Source organism: Mauremys reevesii, linkage group 2, assembly GCF_016161935.1.
Source record: "Mauremys reevesii isolate NIE-2019 linkage group 2, ASM1616193v1, whole genome shotgun sequence".
Lineage (NCBI taxonomy): Eukaryota > Metazoa > Chordata > Testudines > Geoemydidae > Mauremys > Mauremys reevesii.
In genome coordinates this window covers 145993204-146012972 of record NC_052624.1, presented here as the reverse complement: position 1 = coordinate 146012972, position 19769 = coordinate 145993204, and the positions used below count along the sequence as shown (strand labels likewise).

Sequence of the window (19769 nt, the reverse complement as noted above, 5' to 3'; positions counted from 1 at the left end):
TCTCCATGGGTGCTCCAGAGTCGGCACCTAGGCGGATGATGAAGGCCCATGGTCCCAGGGGGTAATAACCAAGATGGTGACGTTTCCTCCAGTAACCGCTGTCCTTTTGGTTTTCAGAAAGGGAGTGCTGGGTGGAATAGCCCATTCCCTCGTTATTTTGTCCACTAATTATGCCTAACATCCAACACACCAATTTTGGTTTATTAACATCCAGTTTCACATCATCTGTTTTTAACAAATAGAATTTCCCCTGTCCTCCGATTATATCAATGTGGCCTTCTTGGTTTAGATTAATGCAGTCGTTCTGTCCACTATTCTTGTATCTATTCCCATCAGTGCTTGTTGTTATAGTTCAGGGGTCGGCAACCTTTCAGAAGTGGTGTGCCGAGTCTTCATTTATTCACTCAAACTTAAGATTTCACATGCCAGTAATACATTTTAACCTTTTTTAGAAGGTCTCTTTCTAGAAGTCTATAATATATAACTAAACTATTGTTGTATGTAAAGTAAATAAGGTTTCAAAATGTTGAAGCTTTATTTAAAATTAAATTTAAAATGCAGAGCTCCCCAGACCGGTGGCCAGGATCCAGGCAGTGTGAGTGCCACTGAAAATCAGCTCACATGCTGCCTTCAGCACCTGTGCCATAGGTTGCCTACCCCTGTTATAGTTCATTGTGACATTTTATGAATGTATACACACTTTTACAGTTAAACTCACAATTAGGGTTAATGTGTAGGCCCAATTATCACAACAGCCCCTGCGTGTCAGGATTGATCGACAGGCCCTGGGACCCCTGACCCTGTGTGTTAATAGTCATGGAAAAGCTGCCTCTGCTGTGTCCCATCCCCTGTCGTCAGAGATCTCCTGCCCTTAGGACAGACAGTCTGATGTGCTGAGATGGGGAAAACTGCGTTGCCTTTCCTGGCCCTGCTCCCAGCTATCGCAAAGTGATTGTGGGATTCTGACACTGAGAAATGCCAGACAGGGCCCCTCACATACGGATGCCCCATTCCTGTGACTTCTCTAAGCCTCCCCAAGTCAACGTCAGTCTTGATGATCCCACGATGGGAAGGCAACTGGTGATGGTGCTGACGGTGCATGGGACAGTACCAAACCTCATCTAAGGCTCTGCAGTGCTGCCTGGAGAGCAAACTCTTGTTTGCTGGGGGAAAATATGGGGAACTAAGGTGGGTGAAGGAAGTGATTGACCTGCAGAGGGTGTAGCTGGAAGGAGAGGTGTTGATCTCTGGTTTCTAATAAGTGTCATTTAATGTTCTCAGCACTGCACCAGAGTGATGCCAAGAAATGCCAACCCGGAGTGGAACCAGGTGCTGTTCTTTCCTGCCCAGGTGAGATGGATGACTCGGTAGGAAGGGAATGTTGTCAGAGCCCCGACAATCTGCACTGAACATCTGCCCTGCATCCCTTCTTTCCCCCACGTGTTACCCAAATTCTCGTTTCCTGAAAGAGGATCAAGGGAGTTCTTGCCATAGACTCCCTAATAGAGTCTCTCCCTGGGAGGGCCGACATTTGCAGCGCAGAGTCCCAGGAGTATTGCCGGGGGCAGGAGAAGTGACACACAGAGCTTGTGGAAGGTCATGTCCTTTCCCTCTTGTGGGGGCTGGGTTTCTCCCCTGCACATGTTCCTGACACTGGGAACTGTCACGGAGTCCCCGGGGCGATGCTCTGGAACTGCTCCCTACGAAGCCAGTCAGGACTCACGGGGAGCCTCCTCTCTCTGAGCAGACTGTCTCCAGGGCAAGAAGCTCACACGGCTTCACCTTCCTGGGTCTGACCCCGGAGCATTCAGCATCCCCTGCCGCTCCATGCGCTTCCCACAGCAAGTCTGCCCAGGTGGGGTCCTGGGGAAGCCAGAGGGCCCTGAACCCCACCTCCGCAGTCAGACATAACTCTCAGTTTATTAGATGACAAGAACACAGTCCAAATCAGAGCTTGTAGGTACAGAAAACAGGACCCCTCAGTCAGGTCCACCTTGGGGGGGTGGGGAGCGCGGACGCAGGTCTGGGCCTCCCCCGTCTCTCCAACCAGCTCCAAACTCACTCACTTCAAGCTGTCTGGCCCCTGCCCTGCCCATTGCTCCTCCTCTGGCCTTTGTTTCGCTTCTGGGCCAAGAGTCACCTGGTCACGTCCCCCTCCTGGGTCTCAGGTTGCGAAGGGGCGGCCATAGCATCCATGCAAGGAACTGGAGCAGCCCCCACAAAGGTCACCCACACTTATTCCCACCACCTAGACACTGGTGCGACACACAGGGAAACGGAGGTGCACCCAGCGTTCAAGCAAAACAGCAAGACTCACATACAACATAACAAGGGAAAATCCCCTCTTCCTCACAGGAACATAGGGAGTGGAGCCAGCCCTCCAGCTGTGGAAGAGGCTGGAAGCCCTGTCTGTAGGGAGGGGAAGGAAGGAAGGGGGCATGCCCCATTATGGTTGCCTCCCTCTGCTCCCCCTAGACAGTGCTTCAGCTTCTCCGGCCACTGACCATCCCCAGCTCCCACAGCTGAAGAGCCAGATGGGACATCCAATGGCTTTGTCACCAGTCCACATGGCAGCATCTTTCCTACTATGCCAACAGAGGCAGGGCAGCCCTGCCATATAAACCGTGGGAAGGAAGAGCCTTGCTGTGTCAATTAGGTCGAAGTGTCAATGGCTCACTGGGGCTGGCCCCAGGGACGTATGCCCTTCTAACCTGCCACCTTCCCATTGCAGTTACCGTCCGTGTGTGATAAGATCAAGCTAACGGTTCTGAATGGGTAAGCAGCACTTTGGATAGTCCCTGCCTGGAGCAGGCAATCCTGGTGTTACCCCCAGAGGAAGGGGAGTAGCTGAGGAGAGCAGGACGGGGTGAGGCTGGCCAGTGGGATGAGGGAAGAGCCAGCAGGGACACTGTGGTGGGTGGAAGGGAAGGAACCTGTGAGGGGTTCATAAATAGACATGTTGCTCTGTGTTATGTTAGAGAAGGCAGGTCAGGGAAGGGGGAGGTTCTGGATGGTCCTTAGTTCTGGGGGATTTCATTCTGCGACTGGCCCCAAAGGAAGCTCTGTCTCCTGCCCTTACAATCCTTACAGCAGACAGTTCCCTTGGGGCGCAGCGGTTGACCACAGTCTCATCCCAGAGCTTTGGCCAAGTTTTAAATACACTGGTCCCAGGCTGTGGAGCCCCTTGTCATGGAGTCCCCGGGCGATGCTCTGGAACTGCTCCCCACAAAGCCAGTCAGGACTTTGGGGAGCCTCCTCTCCCTCGGAGCAGATTGTCTTCAGGGCAAGAAGCTCACACGGCTTCACCTTCCTGGGTCTGACCTTGGAGCATTCAGCATCCTCTGCCCCTCCGTGCGCTTCCCACAGTGAATCCGCCCAGGCGGGGTCCTGGGAAAGCCAGAGGGTCCTGCACACCCCTCCACTTCGCAGTCAGACGTGACTCTTAGCCAGCAGTAAAACAGAGGTTTATTAGATGACAGGAACACGGTCTAAAACAGAGCTTGTAGGTACAGAGAATGGGACCCCTCAGCCGGGTCCATTCTGGGGCCCAGCAAGCCAGACACCCCCATCTGCCCTCACTCCTAGTCCCCAGCCAGCTCCAAACTGAAACCCCCTCCAACCCCTCCTTTCTGGCCTTTGTCTCTTTCCCAGGCCAGGAGGTCACCTGATCTCTTTGTTCACCTTTAGCCATCCCCTTGCAGGGGGGAAGGGCCCTGGCCATTTGTTGCCAGGAGACAGAGTGTCGGCCATTTATGCACACTGGAGACTTAAGAAATGCATAGGGGAAACTGAGGCACCCACACAGTATTCAGAGAAAACATTAAGAACAGTCCCACTTCGTCACACCCTTTGACTGTGTTGGCAGAAGCCAGTGTCCATAGATCCCAGGGCTTGGTAGGGGCACGCAGCGCTTGGTGGGCCTTTTTCTCAGCAGCACCCCCAGCCTGCTTCAATGACACAGAAAGGCCCTTTGCTGTCTGCTCTGCACTTCCAGGGACCAAGCAGGAAAGAGGGACGTCCTTGGGACCACGTACATCAACCTGTCCCAGGTGTCCTCCACGGGGGCTGAGATAGAAGGTAAGGGGCTCTGACTGCTCACTGAGAGCTGGCTTCATTCTGGGCCCTTTCGTCCTCTCAGGTTCCTCTCTTGGTTCCAGGGGATTTCTCCGGGTTCCTGCCATGCTTTGGACCCAGCTTCCTGACCCTCTACGGGAGCCCCAGGGAATTCACCAGCCTCCACGACCCATATGAGAAACTCAACTCTGGGAGCGTAAGTGTCTCCCTTCTGTTCATGGCCCAGATCCCAGGGAAAGCATGTCCTGGGGATGGGGTCCTCATGACTCCCAAGACCTGGGGTTGCCATGAGTCCATGCCACTAGGTTCGTAGTGTGGCATCTGGCCACAGCATTGGGTTGTCTCTGGCCTTCACTGACAGGAGCATCCTATAGTTCCCCAAGCTGCTCCAGAGATGGATGAATTGTACAGGGGGGATGAGAGAGGGTGACCAGTAGGTGACAGCCCATCTCCCCAAATCCACAGTGTCTGTCCTCCGCCTTCCCCTCTGAGCCCAACACACAGAGACATGGTCGCTCCTGGGGTAGCAGGCCACTTCCAGAACTAAGCAGAGCTCCCAGCATGCATCATCAGCATGAGTGACCTCTGGCTGTTGCTGAAGGGGAAGTTAGGAAGGGAGGAGAAGGGGGTCTGGAGGAGCAGGGGCAGACCTGGGTTGGGGGTGGGGGCAATCTGCAACAGGGAGAAATCTGGCAGAGACCTTTCTCCTCCTGCACAGCCCATAAGTTGCCTCGTACTGCCCTGAGCTGTCCCATGAGCTGCAGAGCCTGCATGGAGCCCGTAAACATTGTGGCGAGGGGCTCAGACAGTTGTTTGGGTTGCTTGCGCTTGATGTCAGGCCTGGAAAAAAAGCGGGGAAAGTTTCCCTATGCTCCTCCCTCTCTTCTCTTACCCCTCTTCCAGGATCTCCCATTCCCTTGCTCTTCTATCCCCTTCCTGCCCCTCTTCTCCGGACCCATTTGTCTTCCAGGAGGAAGGGGTGGCCTATCGAGGTCGGATTCTAGTGGAATTAAACACCAGCATGGATAGGACCCCCCGGCAGGAAATAGAGGAGATCCCTGCAGAGGCTGTTGCCAGGGTGGAGGTAACTAGCCATGATTGAGGGTGTGACCCCAACACCCCAGCCCAGCCATGGCCTAACAACGAACGGGGATGGGGAGCAGGGGGACAGAGTTTCTCAGGAAGCAGTTCCAGCAGAAGGAAGCTGGCCATCATCTATGAATTATAATGCTGTGTGAGCATCCCTGCCAGCCCTTTATGAGCTGTGATTGCCCTGGGAGCTCCCAGTGGCTCTTCCAGGAGCCCACGGCTTTCTCTTCCAGTTGCAGGGCTTGGCAGTTAGACAGAAACACACGTTCACTTGGCCCCTGAGCCCATCTGAGATAGGCACCATAATAAACTCCCCGTGCAGTTCTTACTGTCACGGCTCAGAGCAAAATTGCACTTGACAACAAAACACGTCCTGGAGCCATGAGAAAGGCAGGGCCCCAGAATCTGTCCTCTTGGTGCCGGGAGACTATTGGAAAGAGGTTAGACACATCTCACCCAGTTACACTGATCATGCCGCAACCATCCCTGGTCCCTCCCCACCAACACACCCCAGAGAAACTCTGTAGCCTCTGCTACCAGGGACATCTGAGACAGAACCTTTGACCTCATTTAGAGGAAATGTAGATAGGGAATGACAAAATGAAGTGCTGTAATAGTTAATGCTATCACTTTTTGGAAGGGAGATAAAACCTCCCTAGCTTCAGGGTTTAGCTACTAACTTTCCAGGGTGAGAATGAGACCATCATGGGGGCAGATTATCCCACATCTGCTATTGTGAGGTTTTTGCACCTTCTGCTGAAGCAGTTGGTGGTGGCTCTTGTGGAACATGGGGCTAGATGAGGCCTGATCCCGTCTGGCAATCCCAGTATACCTAGGAAAGTACAGAAGGGCAAAGCTTCCCTCCAAAGGTCACATCACTGGTGATCCCATGAGTCTGGTTCTTTCCCCACCAGGATCAGAGGCCACGTGTGTTCCTGGTGGATACATGGCTTAGAGAACAGGAATCCCAGGGTGTCATTTGACTCTTTCCCTTGTAATCAGTCACCGACTTTTCTTTCCCTCCAGTGTTCCCCTCTACCTGGGTTCTTAATTTAATCATGTTTCTGGAATTTTGGTGCCTCAGGGTCTGGCAAGATGGGTTTTCAGGGGGATCCTGCACATTGGCTGGCCCTTTGGGGAGCGGTCTCCCAACCCCAGGACTGTACATGTGCAGAAAATCCAGCTCCCTTTTTGGGGTTACCCTGTGTTTCCCCCTCCCAGCACTGAGTCCTTCCCTGCCCCCTTTTCCTAGAGGGCTGTGATTTGTGCTCTGTGGGCGAGGTGTGTTTACCCTTTGATCAGATTCACCTTTTCCCAGCAGCTTTCCCATAACAGCTCCCTGTGTCTCACCAGCCTGGGGGAAAGCACCCCCCTCTCTGCCCATAGGGTCATTTGCATTCTCACAAACCACCACCTGGCAATTTTCTGGTCCCAACTCCTCTGCTGCCCCAGGTGTTGGAGCTGCATCTTGATGTAAAGAGACACAGTTACTTTCCAAAAACTTATCAGAAATAGCATCCTGAAAAACTGGGACCTGGATTGAGGTACCCTCCGCCACCCCTTTCTCTGTCCCTGGGAAGTCAGCTGTGTGACTGCTCCCATCCAGGAAGTCAGTCACACGGTTCCCTCTCAAAACCTGGATCATGGGCTGAGTGCCTGGGTGCACAGATGCCAGGGCCTTAGCAACAAAGAACGTGGCCCCCTCCGAACATATGTCCGGGGCCCCTTACAATGCAGAAACTGGAATGCGGTATTTATTTTATACAATATACAGGGTTCATATTATGTATACATAGGCCTACAGTGTACATGTATTCCATATTTACGCAAAGCGCTTCTTTCAAGCCTTGTTCTCCGCAAATTGGTTAATCAATGCGTCATAGTCCAGAGATCTGGCAATCTTGTTTTCGATTGAGATAACTGCAAGTGCAGAAAGCCTGTCATCTGTCATGGTTGAGCGCAGGATATTCTTGATCAGTTTCATTCTGCTGAAGCTCCTTTCAGCACCGGCGACAGTAACTGGTGTGGTCAGAAGAATTCTGATGCAAATGCAAAGATTCGGATATATCTCCTGAAGGCTGTTCTTGTATATGTACATTAAAAAATTGTTTGCCGTGACAAGTCCTCTCTCTTTCTCGATGACATAAATAAAACGATTCAATTCCATTATGAGTTCGTGGGCATCAATGTCTCCCATTTTTCTTTCAAAATTTTTGCTGTGATTCTCCAGTTCATTTTCTCTGTGACACTGCTTCAGGCTGTTAGCGTTGTACAGAAATCCAAACAACTTATACCACTCCACGAGTTGGTCAAATCGCGACGAAACAGAAGATATGGCCTTATCAGTGAGAAAGTATATCGTACCACGTGTACACAGTCAGAACAAAAGGCCACGTAGTAACATGGTCTAAAAGCGCACCGGCTTCTGTTGCTGTATTGCCATCTTTCTTTTCAAGCGCATATTCTCGCAAAGATGACAAAGCATTGCACAATTCTTCAAGGTGATAACGCAATGGCTTCACAGCATCAATTCTCGACTCCCAACGAGTGTCCGATAACCCTTTAACAGATATTGGCATATGTTCTTGAAGTATATCCCAACGTGAAGGTGACGAAGAAAAGATAACGTATATTCTGTTAATCAGACCGAAAAAGTCAACGGCATATTTCGATGACTTTGCCGCGTCTGAGATCACAAGATTCCAAGTGTGAGCTCCACATGGTACATACAAGGCACGGTCATTTATTTCTAGCATGCGGGCTTGAACTCCTTTATTCTTTCCTCTCATATTTGCGCCGTTATCATAAGCTTGGCCTCTCATGTCAGCAATGTCTATTCCTAAGTTGTTTGCCTTTTCAAGAAACGCTTCCAATAAGCCCTCGCCAGTTGTATCATGAACATTAAGAAAACCAACAAACGCTTCACGAATATTGACACCATCTTCACCGTTGCATTCAACAAAGCGTAACACCACAGACATCTGTTCTTCATGTGACACGTCGGGAGTACAGTCCAAAATAACTGAATAATATTTTGCTTTTTTAAGCTGCGCTATGTTGGCCTCTTGAATGTTACTGGCAACAAGTTGAATCAGCTCGTTTTGGATCTGTGGACTGAGGTACTGAACATGTGTCTCTGCCTTCTTAATCCTCTGTAAAAGTTCGCTGAGGACAGTATCATACTTTGCAAGCAATTCAAACAGTCCCAAAAAGTTGCCATTTGAAGGATCGCCAAGCTTTTCATTACTTCCTTGAAATGCCAAGTTTCTTTCGTACAAGAAAATAACGACATCAACCATGCGTTTGACAACATTTCTCCAGAAATCTCTTTCTTTCAGAAAAGCCTGCAATTCGAGTTGGTCAATAGATGTACGGTTTACTATGCCTGACCGAAGGTCAAACCATTTCACCATACAGTCTTGATGACCTTTGCCTGTTTCATGCTGCTGAAGTCTTTTTGACAGTGCTTTCCAAGCAGATGTTCCATGACGTAGCGGTATGTCGCTAGTGCCAAATAATTTACAACAAAAACAAAAAATGGCATCTTTCTGAACTGAGTACATTAACCATGAACGTCTTATTTTCTCGCCATTTGCCATGGTTCGATAGAAATGAGTACTTGTGACCCTCTGTCTTTCCTCGTTAAATGGAAATTCGTAACTTTCATTCTGCTGCGGTGGGCCACGTGCAACAATGTCACACACTTGCCTGTCCGATATTATAGACGGCCATCAGTCAGTGGTTCAGATTCAGATACTTCTTTCCCGTCAGCAGCTGGAATATCTGTCACAGTTTGTTTGGTAGAACAACTGGCTTCACCTTCGACCTCACTTGAAGCACTTCTGGATACTTCTGGATACGATTCGTCGCTGCTAGCGCTGTCCGTTTCATGTGCCTGTACCTGTACGTTGGATTGCAGCGCAAAATACGTTGACAACTTTGGAATTTTCTCAAGTTCCTTCTCAGCATCTTTTGCTGCCTTTCGTTTACTAGCTCCGCTCTTATACGTTCTCTTAGACATCACAAAGCACGCTTCTGCGTTGGAAACGATAAAAAATTAAACAACTAAATTAATAACATTTATCCGCCAACCGCCATTATGAACGCAAATACACATTCTTTGAATGGGTCCAACTAAAATTCGAAACTGACCGACAGACAACTGATGTAGCCAATAGCATTATGATGTATCATAATGACTTCACGGTTTTGTCAGTAAAACCGACATGGATTGTGCAATAGTGTCAATAAATGTCATTTACCTAGTTATACCTTACATTTTTTTTGCCACTTTTAGGGGCCCCCTTCCTTGCGGGGCCCCCTCCGGTCGGAGGGTACAGAGGGCGCTCGCTACGCCTCTGACAGATGCTGACCCAGTCATCCAGTGCTGGGCATCCTGCCCCAAGTGACTAGTGAGGAGACATTCCTGTACCCCCACTATTCCTTCCCCAGTTTCCTCCTCTGGGCCCCGCTCTCAGACACAATTCCTCTGTGCTCCCTAGGAAGGGGTCTGTCTCTTGTTCATCTGCAGAACTCTGCCAGCTAACAACTGGGACAGTTTCCGTAATCCCAGACAACCCCTCTCCTGCCCTTGCACCTGAGGGCACGTTGCCTTCTGCTGGAAAGGAGCTAGTCTCAGCCCCTCCCACACTTGAAAGCACCTGCTTCCCTGTGTTAGAGTCACAGGAATCCTCACCCACCTCAGTGGTTTCTGAGATACCCTGCCCCTTCTCTGGGCTCTCCTCTGGGACCCATTTCTCTCTGCTCCCTAGAGCCCAGTTTGCCTCTGGTTCAGCCTCGACCTGCTGGCAGCTAACAACCTGGACAGGTCTCTCCCTGGCCGGCATTACACCCCCATCCCTTCCTGATGTGGTGTTGCCTCCAGCTGCAGTGCAACAGTTGGTCTTATTGAATGCAGGCCATAGGTGGTCCCAATTGTGGATTTTTGGAGTGATGGGAATGGTTGGGGTTGGCGGTTTCTGGTTCTACTTCTCTAGCAAGTCCAGTTTGCGTTTTCTCTCTCTCTTTCCTTCCTCCCACTCTCTTTCCTACTCCTCCATGGCCAGTTTCTTTAGTAGCAATATTCTCAGGTGCTCCCTCTCCTTTTCTGCAACCTGCAGCCTAAAAAGCTCCAACTTTGCAATCACTTCACTGCTTTCACTCGGGTTCCTGCTTTTCTGTCCCTACTTCCCTTTCCTGAAATAAGCAAACAGAAAATAACAAACCGGTAGCCTCCTCCTGATTGTCCTTAGCCACCACATTTAAAGCCTCACTTAAAATCTTTACACCAGTGTATGAAGTGTAAATCTTGCGCAGTACAACAAGCTGTGTATTTCACGCTGCTCGCTGTGCCTCTATGTGGGATCCCCGGGATGCAGCCTGGGACTGTGGGACCGCTGTGCCCCCTGAACTCTCCCCAGCCTGGACCGTCTCTCACAGTGCCTGGCTAGTGACCAGCAGCAAATCCCTCCAGGCACTGTGATCACTCAGCACAACCCCATGTGGAGGTCCCACACCCAGCTCGATTGCATGAATGCTCCCAGAGCCACTCATGAATCACCCAGAGAAAGGCACCAGCCAAATCCCCCCAGCTCCCAGCACTGTACCCCAGGAATATACCATCTTGCACCGCTGAAGACAAGCAGTGCAGATTTATTAACTGGTTCACCACTTCATCAAAGACACCAGCCTGAGCAGATTTGCCCCACACATCATACAAACTCACTGGTAAAGATAAACAATTAAACAAATGTCTTGACTGTAACAGGTAGGTTGTAAGTGATATTAAGTGATAGGCAAAAAGTCAGAGTTAGTTACGAAAAGAAATAAAATCTGAGCCTGCAGTCTAAACTCTCAACCCTATTAGACTGGGCAACATCTAGATTAAGCAGTTTCTCACCCCACTGGATATTGCCGTCCTTAGCATACAGGTTTGTTCCTTAAACCTGGGCCAGTCTCCTGTGTTGGCGTCTTGTCTTCTTCTCAGTGTCTTGGTTGCTTGCAGCGTAGGTTGGGGCAGGAGAAAGTCCAGTATGTGTCCACTCTGCCTCTTTTATACCCTCAGTCCATGTGTTTGAGGAGCACAAGTCCAGGCATGTCTGGGGGCATTGCTGAGTCACCCAGCAAGGTTGCAGATATGGCAAACCCATGTAAAAAACGCAGAAATTGGGCTTGTTTTTGGCTTAATTGGCTTGTGAGTTGCTTGTTGGTTAGTTTTGGGCTTGTAGCTTGTTGGTTGTTGCAGCTTGTTGTTTCTTTTGTTTTATTAGCGCCCGGCAAAGTGTGGGGGGGAGGGCAAGCAGGGGCAAGTGGGAGAGAGAGTCAGAGTGCACAGCAGTCCTACCACAGTCCCAGACTGCACGCTGGAGGGATCTAGTGGGGTTCTTTAGGGATTGGCTTGTTTTGGCTTTGTTTTGAAATGGGATTTGCTTGATTTTAGGCTTATTGTGAAAGTCGGAGTGCTTATTTACCGCGTAAAAGTTGGCAACTGTGCAAGTTTGAGCAATTCCCCCGGTGTGGCCTCATGCATGGGAGTCATTGCATTGTAGCTCCCTTGCTGGACAATGGCTGGTGATGGGTTGTTCGACACCCCGCCCGGGCGTTGGTTCTTTCCTTGCTGTTGCCTCTGGGGAACGAATATCTGGCTGATCCCCCCACTTACAGCATGCTTTAGTGACAACCATACTACACAATTCTCATAACTTCAGATGCATTCATGATACACACGTATGGCTAGAGAAATGACTTTCAGCAGATCATAACCTTCCCCTGATACCTTACAAGGCCTGCTTTCTATGTGAGATCACGGTTATATGAAAACGAGGACTATGGGGGTTCCAGGATGCTCCCCCAAGGCATAGAAGTCACACTATGATCACATCTCCTGCTGCTGGAGGCCCACACAGAGGATAAAAGCCTGCTACTGCCATCAGCTAGGGCTGTCACTCCTTTAGCTCAAACAGCAGAGGCTAGTGCTTTGCTGCAGCAGGTCTCAGGTTGAGTCCTTGCTGATGACCTGCAGGGACAGGTGATAGTGACCAAGACCCCTTCACCTGCCCCATCCCCATCCTAACCCTGCCTATTGGGTCTTTCCTTTGCCAGCGATACTTGTCTCGGCGCAAGTACGGCCTGTGTGCCATCTTCTATTCAGCCACCATGCTGCCTGCTATCAAGGAGCTGATCCAGTTTGAGGTCAGCATCGGGAACTATGGCAACAAGTTTGATGTGACATGCAAGCCCTGTGCCTCAACCACCCAGTACAGCCAAGCTGTGTTTGACGGTAGGAGCAAGGCAAGGCCGGGGGAGAGGAGACAGGCTGGCCGGGAGGCACAAGATGGGGTGGAAGGGGTGGGAAAGCAGGAAGGAAGTCAGGAGAAGGAAGAGCTCTGTAGAGATGGAGGGACGTGAAGAGCCAGATTCCGAGAGAGCAGAATTTCCGTTCTGCAGAAAATCCTGACATTCCGATGGTTGTTCCTCTTCCAAGTCAGAATGAAAACAAAAAAAAATTCCAAATTTTCCTGTGAAGTGAAATTTTCCAGAAAATGTCCTTGGGGTCAGTCGAAGCGTTCCAGTTTGATCAAACGGAAACGTTCCCTTCCGATTTCGACTGCTTTAATTGTATATTACAAAAATATCCTTTTTGAAACCAAAAGTTCTGCTCCTAGAAGGTCTCATAACTCATTCTCACAGAAAGGTTCCGTTTTGACAAGTGGTTTGAGCATTGGCCTGCTAAACCCAGGGATGTGAGTTCAATCCTTGAGGGGGCCATTTAGGGAACTGGGGTAAAAATCTGTCTGGGGATTGGTCCTGCTTTGAGCAGGGGGTTGGACTAGATGACCTCCTGAGGTCCTTTCCAACCCTAATATTCTATGACTCTATGACAAAGTGGCAGTTTCCGATAGAAAAACGTTTATTGGAAAATGTTTGACCAGTTCTCTTCCTGGGGGGCATATCGCCATGAGCTCCTTTCGTCTGGGCAGGAGCTGGTCCCAGTCTCTGGACAACACCAGTCCGTTGTGAGGAGATCCAACCATTGCATCCCACGTATTGCTAACCCCCAGGTCTGAGTGGTGACTGGTCAGTGTCCCTGCTCTGGGTCCCTCGGGCATAGTCCCAGGTGCAGACCCTGTGTCTGACATCCCCCTTGGCAGTGGGAACCCACAGTCCAGCCAGACCCTGACACCAGTGCCCCAGCCGCACCCCCTACCCACACACCCCAGTTGCTCCTTTGGCTTGGAGAAGCACTCCTTTTTAAAGCACTCTCAGCCCCTCTGGGCCAGGGAATGAAGTGGAGATGCTGTCGCTCTCTGCCATCTAGGGTGACCAGATGTCCCGATTTTATAGGGACAGTCCCGATTTTTGGGTCTTTTTCTTATATAGGCTCCTATTACCGCCTATCCCCGTCTCGATTTTTGACATTTGCTGTCTGGTCACTGTACCGCCATCCCTGACTGCAGGATTCCTGCCCCCTGCCCCAGGCGGGTTTCTGTGTAGAGAGTCACTAGGCTAGAGCCATTCAGTGGTGATAGCTCCTGATGGCCTTATCATGCCTTTCCCAACAGAGCTTCCTCGGGGCTTGTCTGTACTTAAGGCAGACTGTGAACTGACAGTTCAGGGGCTATTGTGGAATAACTGCATGTGCAAACAAGCCCTCTCTCCCTGTCCAGTTCCTGAGATCTAATCCCCAGTGAGTTATGAAGAGTGTTCATAAAACCAGGTGGAATTCATAACTGGACACAGACCTATTCCTCAAGATGTCAAGGGGCCCTCACAGAGGGACATGCGTCAGGCCCTACAAACCCATGGCCAGCAGCAGGGGAGAGAAGCTCCATAGGGTGCACGCTGCTCATACTAACCCACCCAGCCTGCTTCCACCCATCATCTCTGTGACGATGCGGTTCTGGCGGGACCCAACTGAGAGTGCCAATTCAGGACCAATTGCTCAAACAGGGCAGTCACAGCCCTAGGCTGGGGTTTTTCCACCTCTAAGGCAAACCAAACCAGCCAGACTAAGAGGACTTTGGTTTCACCCCACTGGCTAACCACAAGTTACACAAGCAATTTCCTTAGACACTCCAGTCTCCCAGTATCACCACCAGTGCCACTCGTCCTGGGGAGGAATGGTTATGAAAACCAACACCCCAATAAAGAAAAAGGTTCTCTCGATTCCAAAGAATCAAACCCCAGACCCAGGTCAATATACACATCAGATCTTACCCACAAATCACGCTGTTGCCAATCCTTTAGAATCTAAAATCTAAAGGTTTATTCATAAAGGGAAAAAGATAGAGATGAGAACTAGAATTGGTTAAATGGAATCAGTTACATACAGTGATGGCAAAGTTCTTAGTTCAGGCTTGTAGCAGTGATGGAATAAACTGCAGGTTCAAATCAAGTCTCTGGAGAACATCCCCCGCTGGGATGGGTCATTCAGTCCTTTGTGCAGAGCTTCAGTTTGTAGCAAAGTCCCTCTAGAGGTAAGAAGCAGGATTGAAGACAAGATGGAGATGAGGCATCAGCCTTATATAGGCTTTTCCAGGTGTAAGAACCTCTTTGTCCTTACTGTGGAAAATTACAGCAAAATGGAGTCTGTAGTCACATGGACAAGTCCCTGCATACTTTGCTGAGTTACAAGGCGTATCTGCCTTCTCTCCATGGGTCAATTGTGTAGCTGATGGTCCTTAATGGGCCATCAAGCAGGCTAGGCAGAGCTAACACCAACTTGTCTGCGGTGTCACCCAGAAGCAGAGCACAATACAAAATACAGACAGTACAGAGCCAATACTTATAACTTCAACTACAAAACGATACACAGACATACAGACAGCATAATCATAACCAGCAACCCATAACCTGGTCTTAGACACCTTATATGACCCCCTTTACATAAGATTTGGTGCCACTACAGGACCTTGGTTGCAAACCATGTTCTATATGGTCCCAGTTTATATCAATAACGTCACAATCTCCCTAAGGAACATGCCTGAGCTCCCTTGAGCCAAGTGGTTCACCTACCTTCCTTCCTGCTGTCCAGGAAACCATTATCACTATCTGCCATGGTACGACACCAAGCCAATGGTGGCCATCACTTCATTCTGGGAGGACGCTAGCTACTACATGGACACCCTGAACATCCTGCACTCCACACGGGACAGGCTGGTGAGTGCAGGTCCTCGCTGTGCAGGGAGCCGGGCAAATCACCGAGAACAGGCTGCAAAGCTAGGCATGAATCTGGGATGAGGGACAGCAGCAGACAGGGGTTGTGTGCGCAGAGGGGCACCCCCTCACAGAGCCCGCAGGGGACAGCTCCAACGCGAGCACATCTGGAATGCTGTGAGCAGAAAGGTATTGGCAGACTGGAGAGAGCTCAGAGAGGAGCAACTAAAACTGTCAAGGGGCTGGAGGGGTGAGCTTGCAGGGGACGACTCAACCGATTACCTGGCCCTCGCTTGGCTAAGTGGTGACTAAGGGCAGGAATATAACAGTCTGCTAGTGTGTTAAGGGTAAAATGCCAGGAAGGAGAAGGGCTGGTTGGGGCACAAGGAGGGGCAGTGAGGAGTGAGACGGGGAGTTAAACAGCAGGATGTATTAGACTGTAGAATCGTCTGTCTCCCAAGGAAAGGGATGGAAGCAGGGGGGCTGGGAGCCAGTGAACCAAACTGTATGTGATGGAAACCACTTCAAGCCAGGGGTGCAGCAGCGCCCCCTTGCCCCCCAAGTTCCAGCACCTATGGATGGAAGACACTAAAAACTAGACTAGACCAAACCCTGGCATGTGCACGGTAGAGAACAATTCGGCATTGGCAGCAGACGGTCTGGATGGGCACTAATGGGCCTTTTCTACTTCTAATGACTATTATAACTTCATTGTAGCTCCCGCGCCAGCCACACCCAAACCCCTCGGGCACAGGCTCTTCCTGTGGCTCATCTCTAAGCTCCTTCCCTTCACAGCTCGAGATGCACCAAATACTGGATCTGTCCTGGGGAGGAATGTGGGCCCCTACCCGCTAAAGTCAATGGAAAGACCCCCTGTTGACTTGACTGGAAGCTGAGTCAGTTGCACTGTAGCTCTGTGCCCTGGCCCACCGGTTGGAGGATGAGCCGCAGATAAAGTCTGACTTGATTTCTTTCTCCATCAGACATTGAATCTGGATGCTCTGAGATCCGTCCGAACCGCCGAGGATCCATCTTTGGGTGACATCTGGAAGAAGCTGCTGAAAGAGCTGCTGGAGGACTGCAAGTGAGCCAAGATGCTAAGCGTTGGTCTCCCTGGGTACCTCTACACTGCAATGAGACCCCCATGGCTGGCCCGGGCTTGCAGCACTCAGGCTGAGGGGCTGTTCAGTTGCAGTGTAGACATTCAGGATCGGGCTGGAGCCCAGGCTCTAGGACCCTGCGAGATGGCATGGTCTCAGAGCTTAGGCTGCAGCCTGAGCCGACCCTCCATACTGCAGTTAAACAGCCCGGCAGGCCTGAGCCCCGTGAGCCCAAGTCAGCTGGCAAAGGCCAGTCACCAACTTTTAATTGCAGTGTAGACATACCCTGTGGGCAGCTCAGGAGTGTGACCTGCACAGCTTTCCTCTCGGAGGAAGAATAATAACGTAATAAATTGCTTTGCACTCCTACAGCTCTCCAGGATCTCACAGGGCTTTACCGACGGTCACAGGACTTCAAGTCAGGACTCCTGGGTTCCATTCCCCACTCTGTCACTGGCTCTGGGTGACCTTGCCCCCAGCAGGGGCCAGCCTTACACCAGACCTCAGAGCCAGATCTCCAAGTGTGCAGCACCCTACATGCCCCCAATGTGCTGAGCACCTTTGAAAACCTGAAGGAGTCCGGTGGCACCTTAAAGATTCTTTAAGGTGCCACCAGACTCCTTGTTGTTTTTGTGGATACAGACTAACATGGCTACCCCCTGATATTTGAAAACCTGGGCCGCCTTCTCACTGTGATTTAGATTCTCACTGTGTCGAATGGGAATGATACCTCGTGTAATTAACCCTAAAGGACCAGACTCAGAGCTCAGTTACCCAAGTAGCAACGTTGACCTCGGTGGAGTCACTCCAGATTTTCACCGGTGTGACAGATCACAATCTGTGAGCACCTGGCCTTGAGATCCTCACGGGAAAGATGCTAAAGAAGGGCAAAGTATCATTTATTACCAAAGGGGCTGCCAAACTGTACAAGAAGGCTATATCGTACAATACTGCATGTGTCCCCCATCTCCAGAGGTTGGCTACTCTGGGCTTTTGATTGCAAGACTATGGTGCCAGCTTTCTCAGTGCCTTTCTCTGAGGCAGGATCTCCAATGTCTGTCCATGTCCTCACCATCTATTGGCTTCCTAGCCTAGCATGAAGGTTACAGATCAGGCTGTGCCCTCATGACATGTCTTCATCTCCAGAAGGGTATTTTCCAGCTGGGAGGAGTTAGGAGAAACAGGGGGCTGGCGAGCTAACGGGGTTACATCTTAGCTAAGCAGTGTCTGGGGCATGGGGAACGTGATCATAGTCTGCAAAAGTCTGAGGGGTGCAAACCCCTAGGAGGAAGGGGGTTTGTTTAGGGTGGGAAACGTAGGGTAATAAGGAGCGATGGGGTGGACTTGAGAAATGGAAACCGAAGGCTGACTCTCAGGGAAAGCTTCCTGCCAGTGAGATCTATGAGGATGTGGGTCCAGGGTGGGATCTCCATTGCTTGGGACATGTAAAACTGGACTGGACAAAGCACTGGCAAAAGTGCTGCAGAGAGCAATCCTGCCTGGCCAGGAGAGGGACTGGCCACGTCTTTTCCAGTTCTGACCTACACGATGCCATGGGTCAGTTCCACATTTCTCATCTCTCCACCCGCGAGCCAAGGGGCAGGTCAGTTCTCAGACCCCCCTTCTCTCTGCCTTGGGTAGCTAGTAGCAGTGAGGGAACTCTGACCTCTCCCTGTTGATGCTCCTTGCAGCAGGTCGCTGCCCAGTTTGGAAGGTCGGGTGACAGCCACAGTCCTGGATCAGCAGCTGAGGGACCTACGTGGTCGGCTCCTCCACCAAGTAGCCAGGTCTGCAGAGAGGCTGAGCGCTGGGATGAACCCAAAGACCCTGATCCTCAAGGTAGAGGACTGGCTGCAGAGGATCAACTCCATCACTCCGGAGGTAGGCCAAGGCCTTGCACCCCTTCCCCAGACACCATCCCCAAGCTGCCTTGCCCACCAGCATCTCCTCTAGTCAGGGCCAGCTCTAGCTTTTTTGCCGCCCTAAGCTGCGAAGAAAAAAAAAAGACAAAGCTGATCGGCAGCACTTCGGCAGCAGCTCAGTCCGCTTCATTCTTCTGCGGCAATTCAGCGGCAGGTCCTTCGCTTCCTCTTCAGTGGCACTTCAGCGGCAGCTCAAAGAGGAAGAGAGGGACTAAGGGAAGTGCCACCGAGGACCCGGACATGCTGCCCCTTTCTAATTGGCCACCCCAAGCACCTGCTTCCTTTCCTGGTGCCTGGAGCCGGCCCTGCCTCTAGCGTCATCTCCTCTAGTGTCCGGGCTGAGCAGTCCTGGAGGAGAATGGAGACATGCTTAGCCAGGGGGCCCTCACTTCCCAGTCTCTGACCTCGCTGTTCATTCTCTGGGTCACCGGGAGCTAGGAGTGATGCTGAGTTAGTGCTGAATAGCTCCGGAGGGGCTCTTTGGTCACCCTGGGGGCTGCACCTGCAGACAGGCCTAGCAGGGGGGCCAGGCTGGCATGAGGGGGGAGCCTAAGGGGCTGAGTTGGCACAGCCCCTGCCATGGGAAGGAGAGCAGCCCAGGAGGTATCTTCCCCTGTGCTTGCTCCTGCAATAGCATCTGTGAAATCTCTTCTCTCTCCTGATGTGCGGCCACCCCCAGCCCCAAGCCAGCATGCCCGACGTGGTGATCTGGATGCTGTGCAAGGAGAAGCGGGTGGCCTATGCCCGCGTGAAGGCTCACACCATCATGTTCTCCAAGGCCGGTCCCTGCGCCTGTGGCAAGCTGTGCGGGAAAACCCACACCCTCTTCCTGAAGGTAGGAGATGTGCCAGGATCTCTTAGCCGCTCTCGCTCGCCTCGGGCTGTGGGAGCCGGAGAGCCAAGCAGGGGCGGAGCGGGCTCTGCCCACGCATGGTGGCTGCTTTTGGAGCGGGTCCAGCACGGCCCCTTTGCCTTTCTGCTGCAGAGCCCCCAGCGGGATGGGAAGGACACCATCCATGGCCAGCTGCGCATGCGAATGTGGCTGAGTCTGGTGTCCGACAGCCAGGAGTTCATGAGGCACTGCGAGGGGAAGATCGGGGTCTATGCAGAGACGGTAAGCAGGAGGAGGACAGCTCTGGGGCGAGAGGCAGAGATAATCTGCTGGGGCTTCCATGTGGGGAGGGAGGTTTGCTGGACGAGGGCGGTGCTGGAGCAGACAGGGAATGCTGCGTACACTGGGTGCACCCCCAGCAGGCCAATCGATTGTGACCCCAAAGCCCAGCCCGTAAGAGCTCATGCGCCTCGCACGCCCCTTCCACAGCAGCTCCACTCAGCCCTTCTGGCACCCCGCACTGGCTGGAGCTGCCCAGCGCTCACCCCACCCCTGGAGCCCGCCCTGTGTCCGCGGAATTGCACCTGCTCTGACCTG

General features: G+C 51.5%; 1 protein-coding gene across 17 annotated transcripts in view; it reads left to right on the top strand.

Moving 5' to 3' along the window:
• FER1L5 (fer-1 like family member 5) overlaps positions 1-19769 on the top strand; it is a 104783-nt gene that overhangs the window by 36027 nt on the left and 48987 nt on the right. For 14 of the 17 annotated variants that reach the window (XR_005593618.1, XR_005593617.1, XR_005593619.1 and 11 more), the window contains 10 exons: positions 1282-1350; positions 2732-2775; positions 3995-4077; positions 4158-4270; positions 5045-5158; positions 12265-12442; positions 15197-15321; positions 16302-16402; positions 18110-18299; positions 19020-19454. Coding sequence is in view for 14 of the 17 variants with exons in the window: in XM_039522364.1 (XP_039378298.1) it covers positions 1282-1350; positions 2732-2775; positions 3995-4077; positions 4158-4270; positions 5045-5158; positions 12265-12442; positions 15197-15321; positions 16302-16402; positions 18110-18299; positions 19020-19454 (1452 nt within the window). In the remaining 3 variants the exon portion in view is untranslated. Of the gene's footprint in view, positions 1-1281; positions 1351-2731; positions 2776-3994; positions 4078-4138; positions 4271-5044; positions 5159-12264; positions 12443-15196; positions 15322-16301; positions 16403-18109; positions 18300-19019; positions 19455-19769 lie in introns of all 17 variants that reach the window. The other 3 variants (XM_039522361.1, XM_039522358.1, XM_039522371.1) reach the window with 3 other exon arrangements.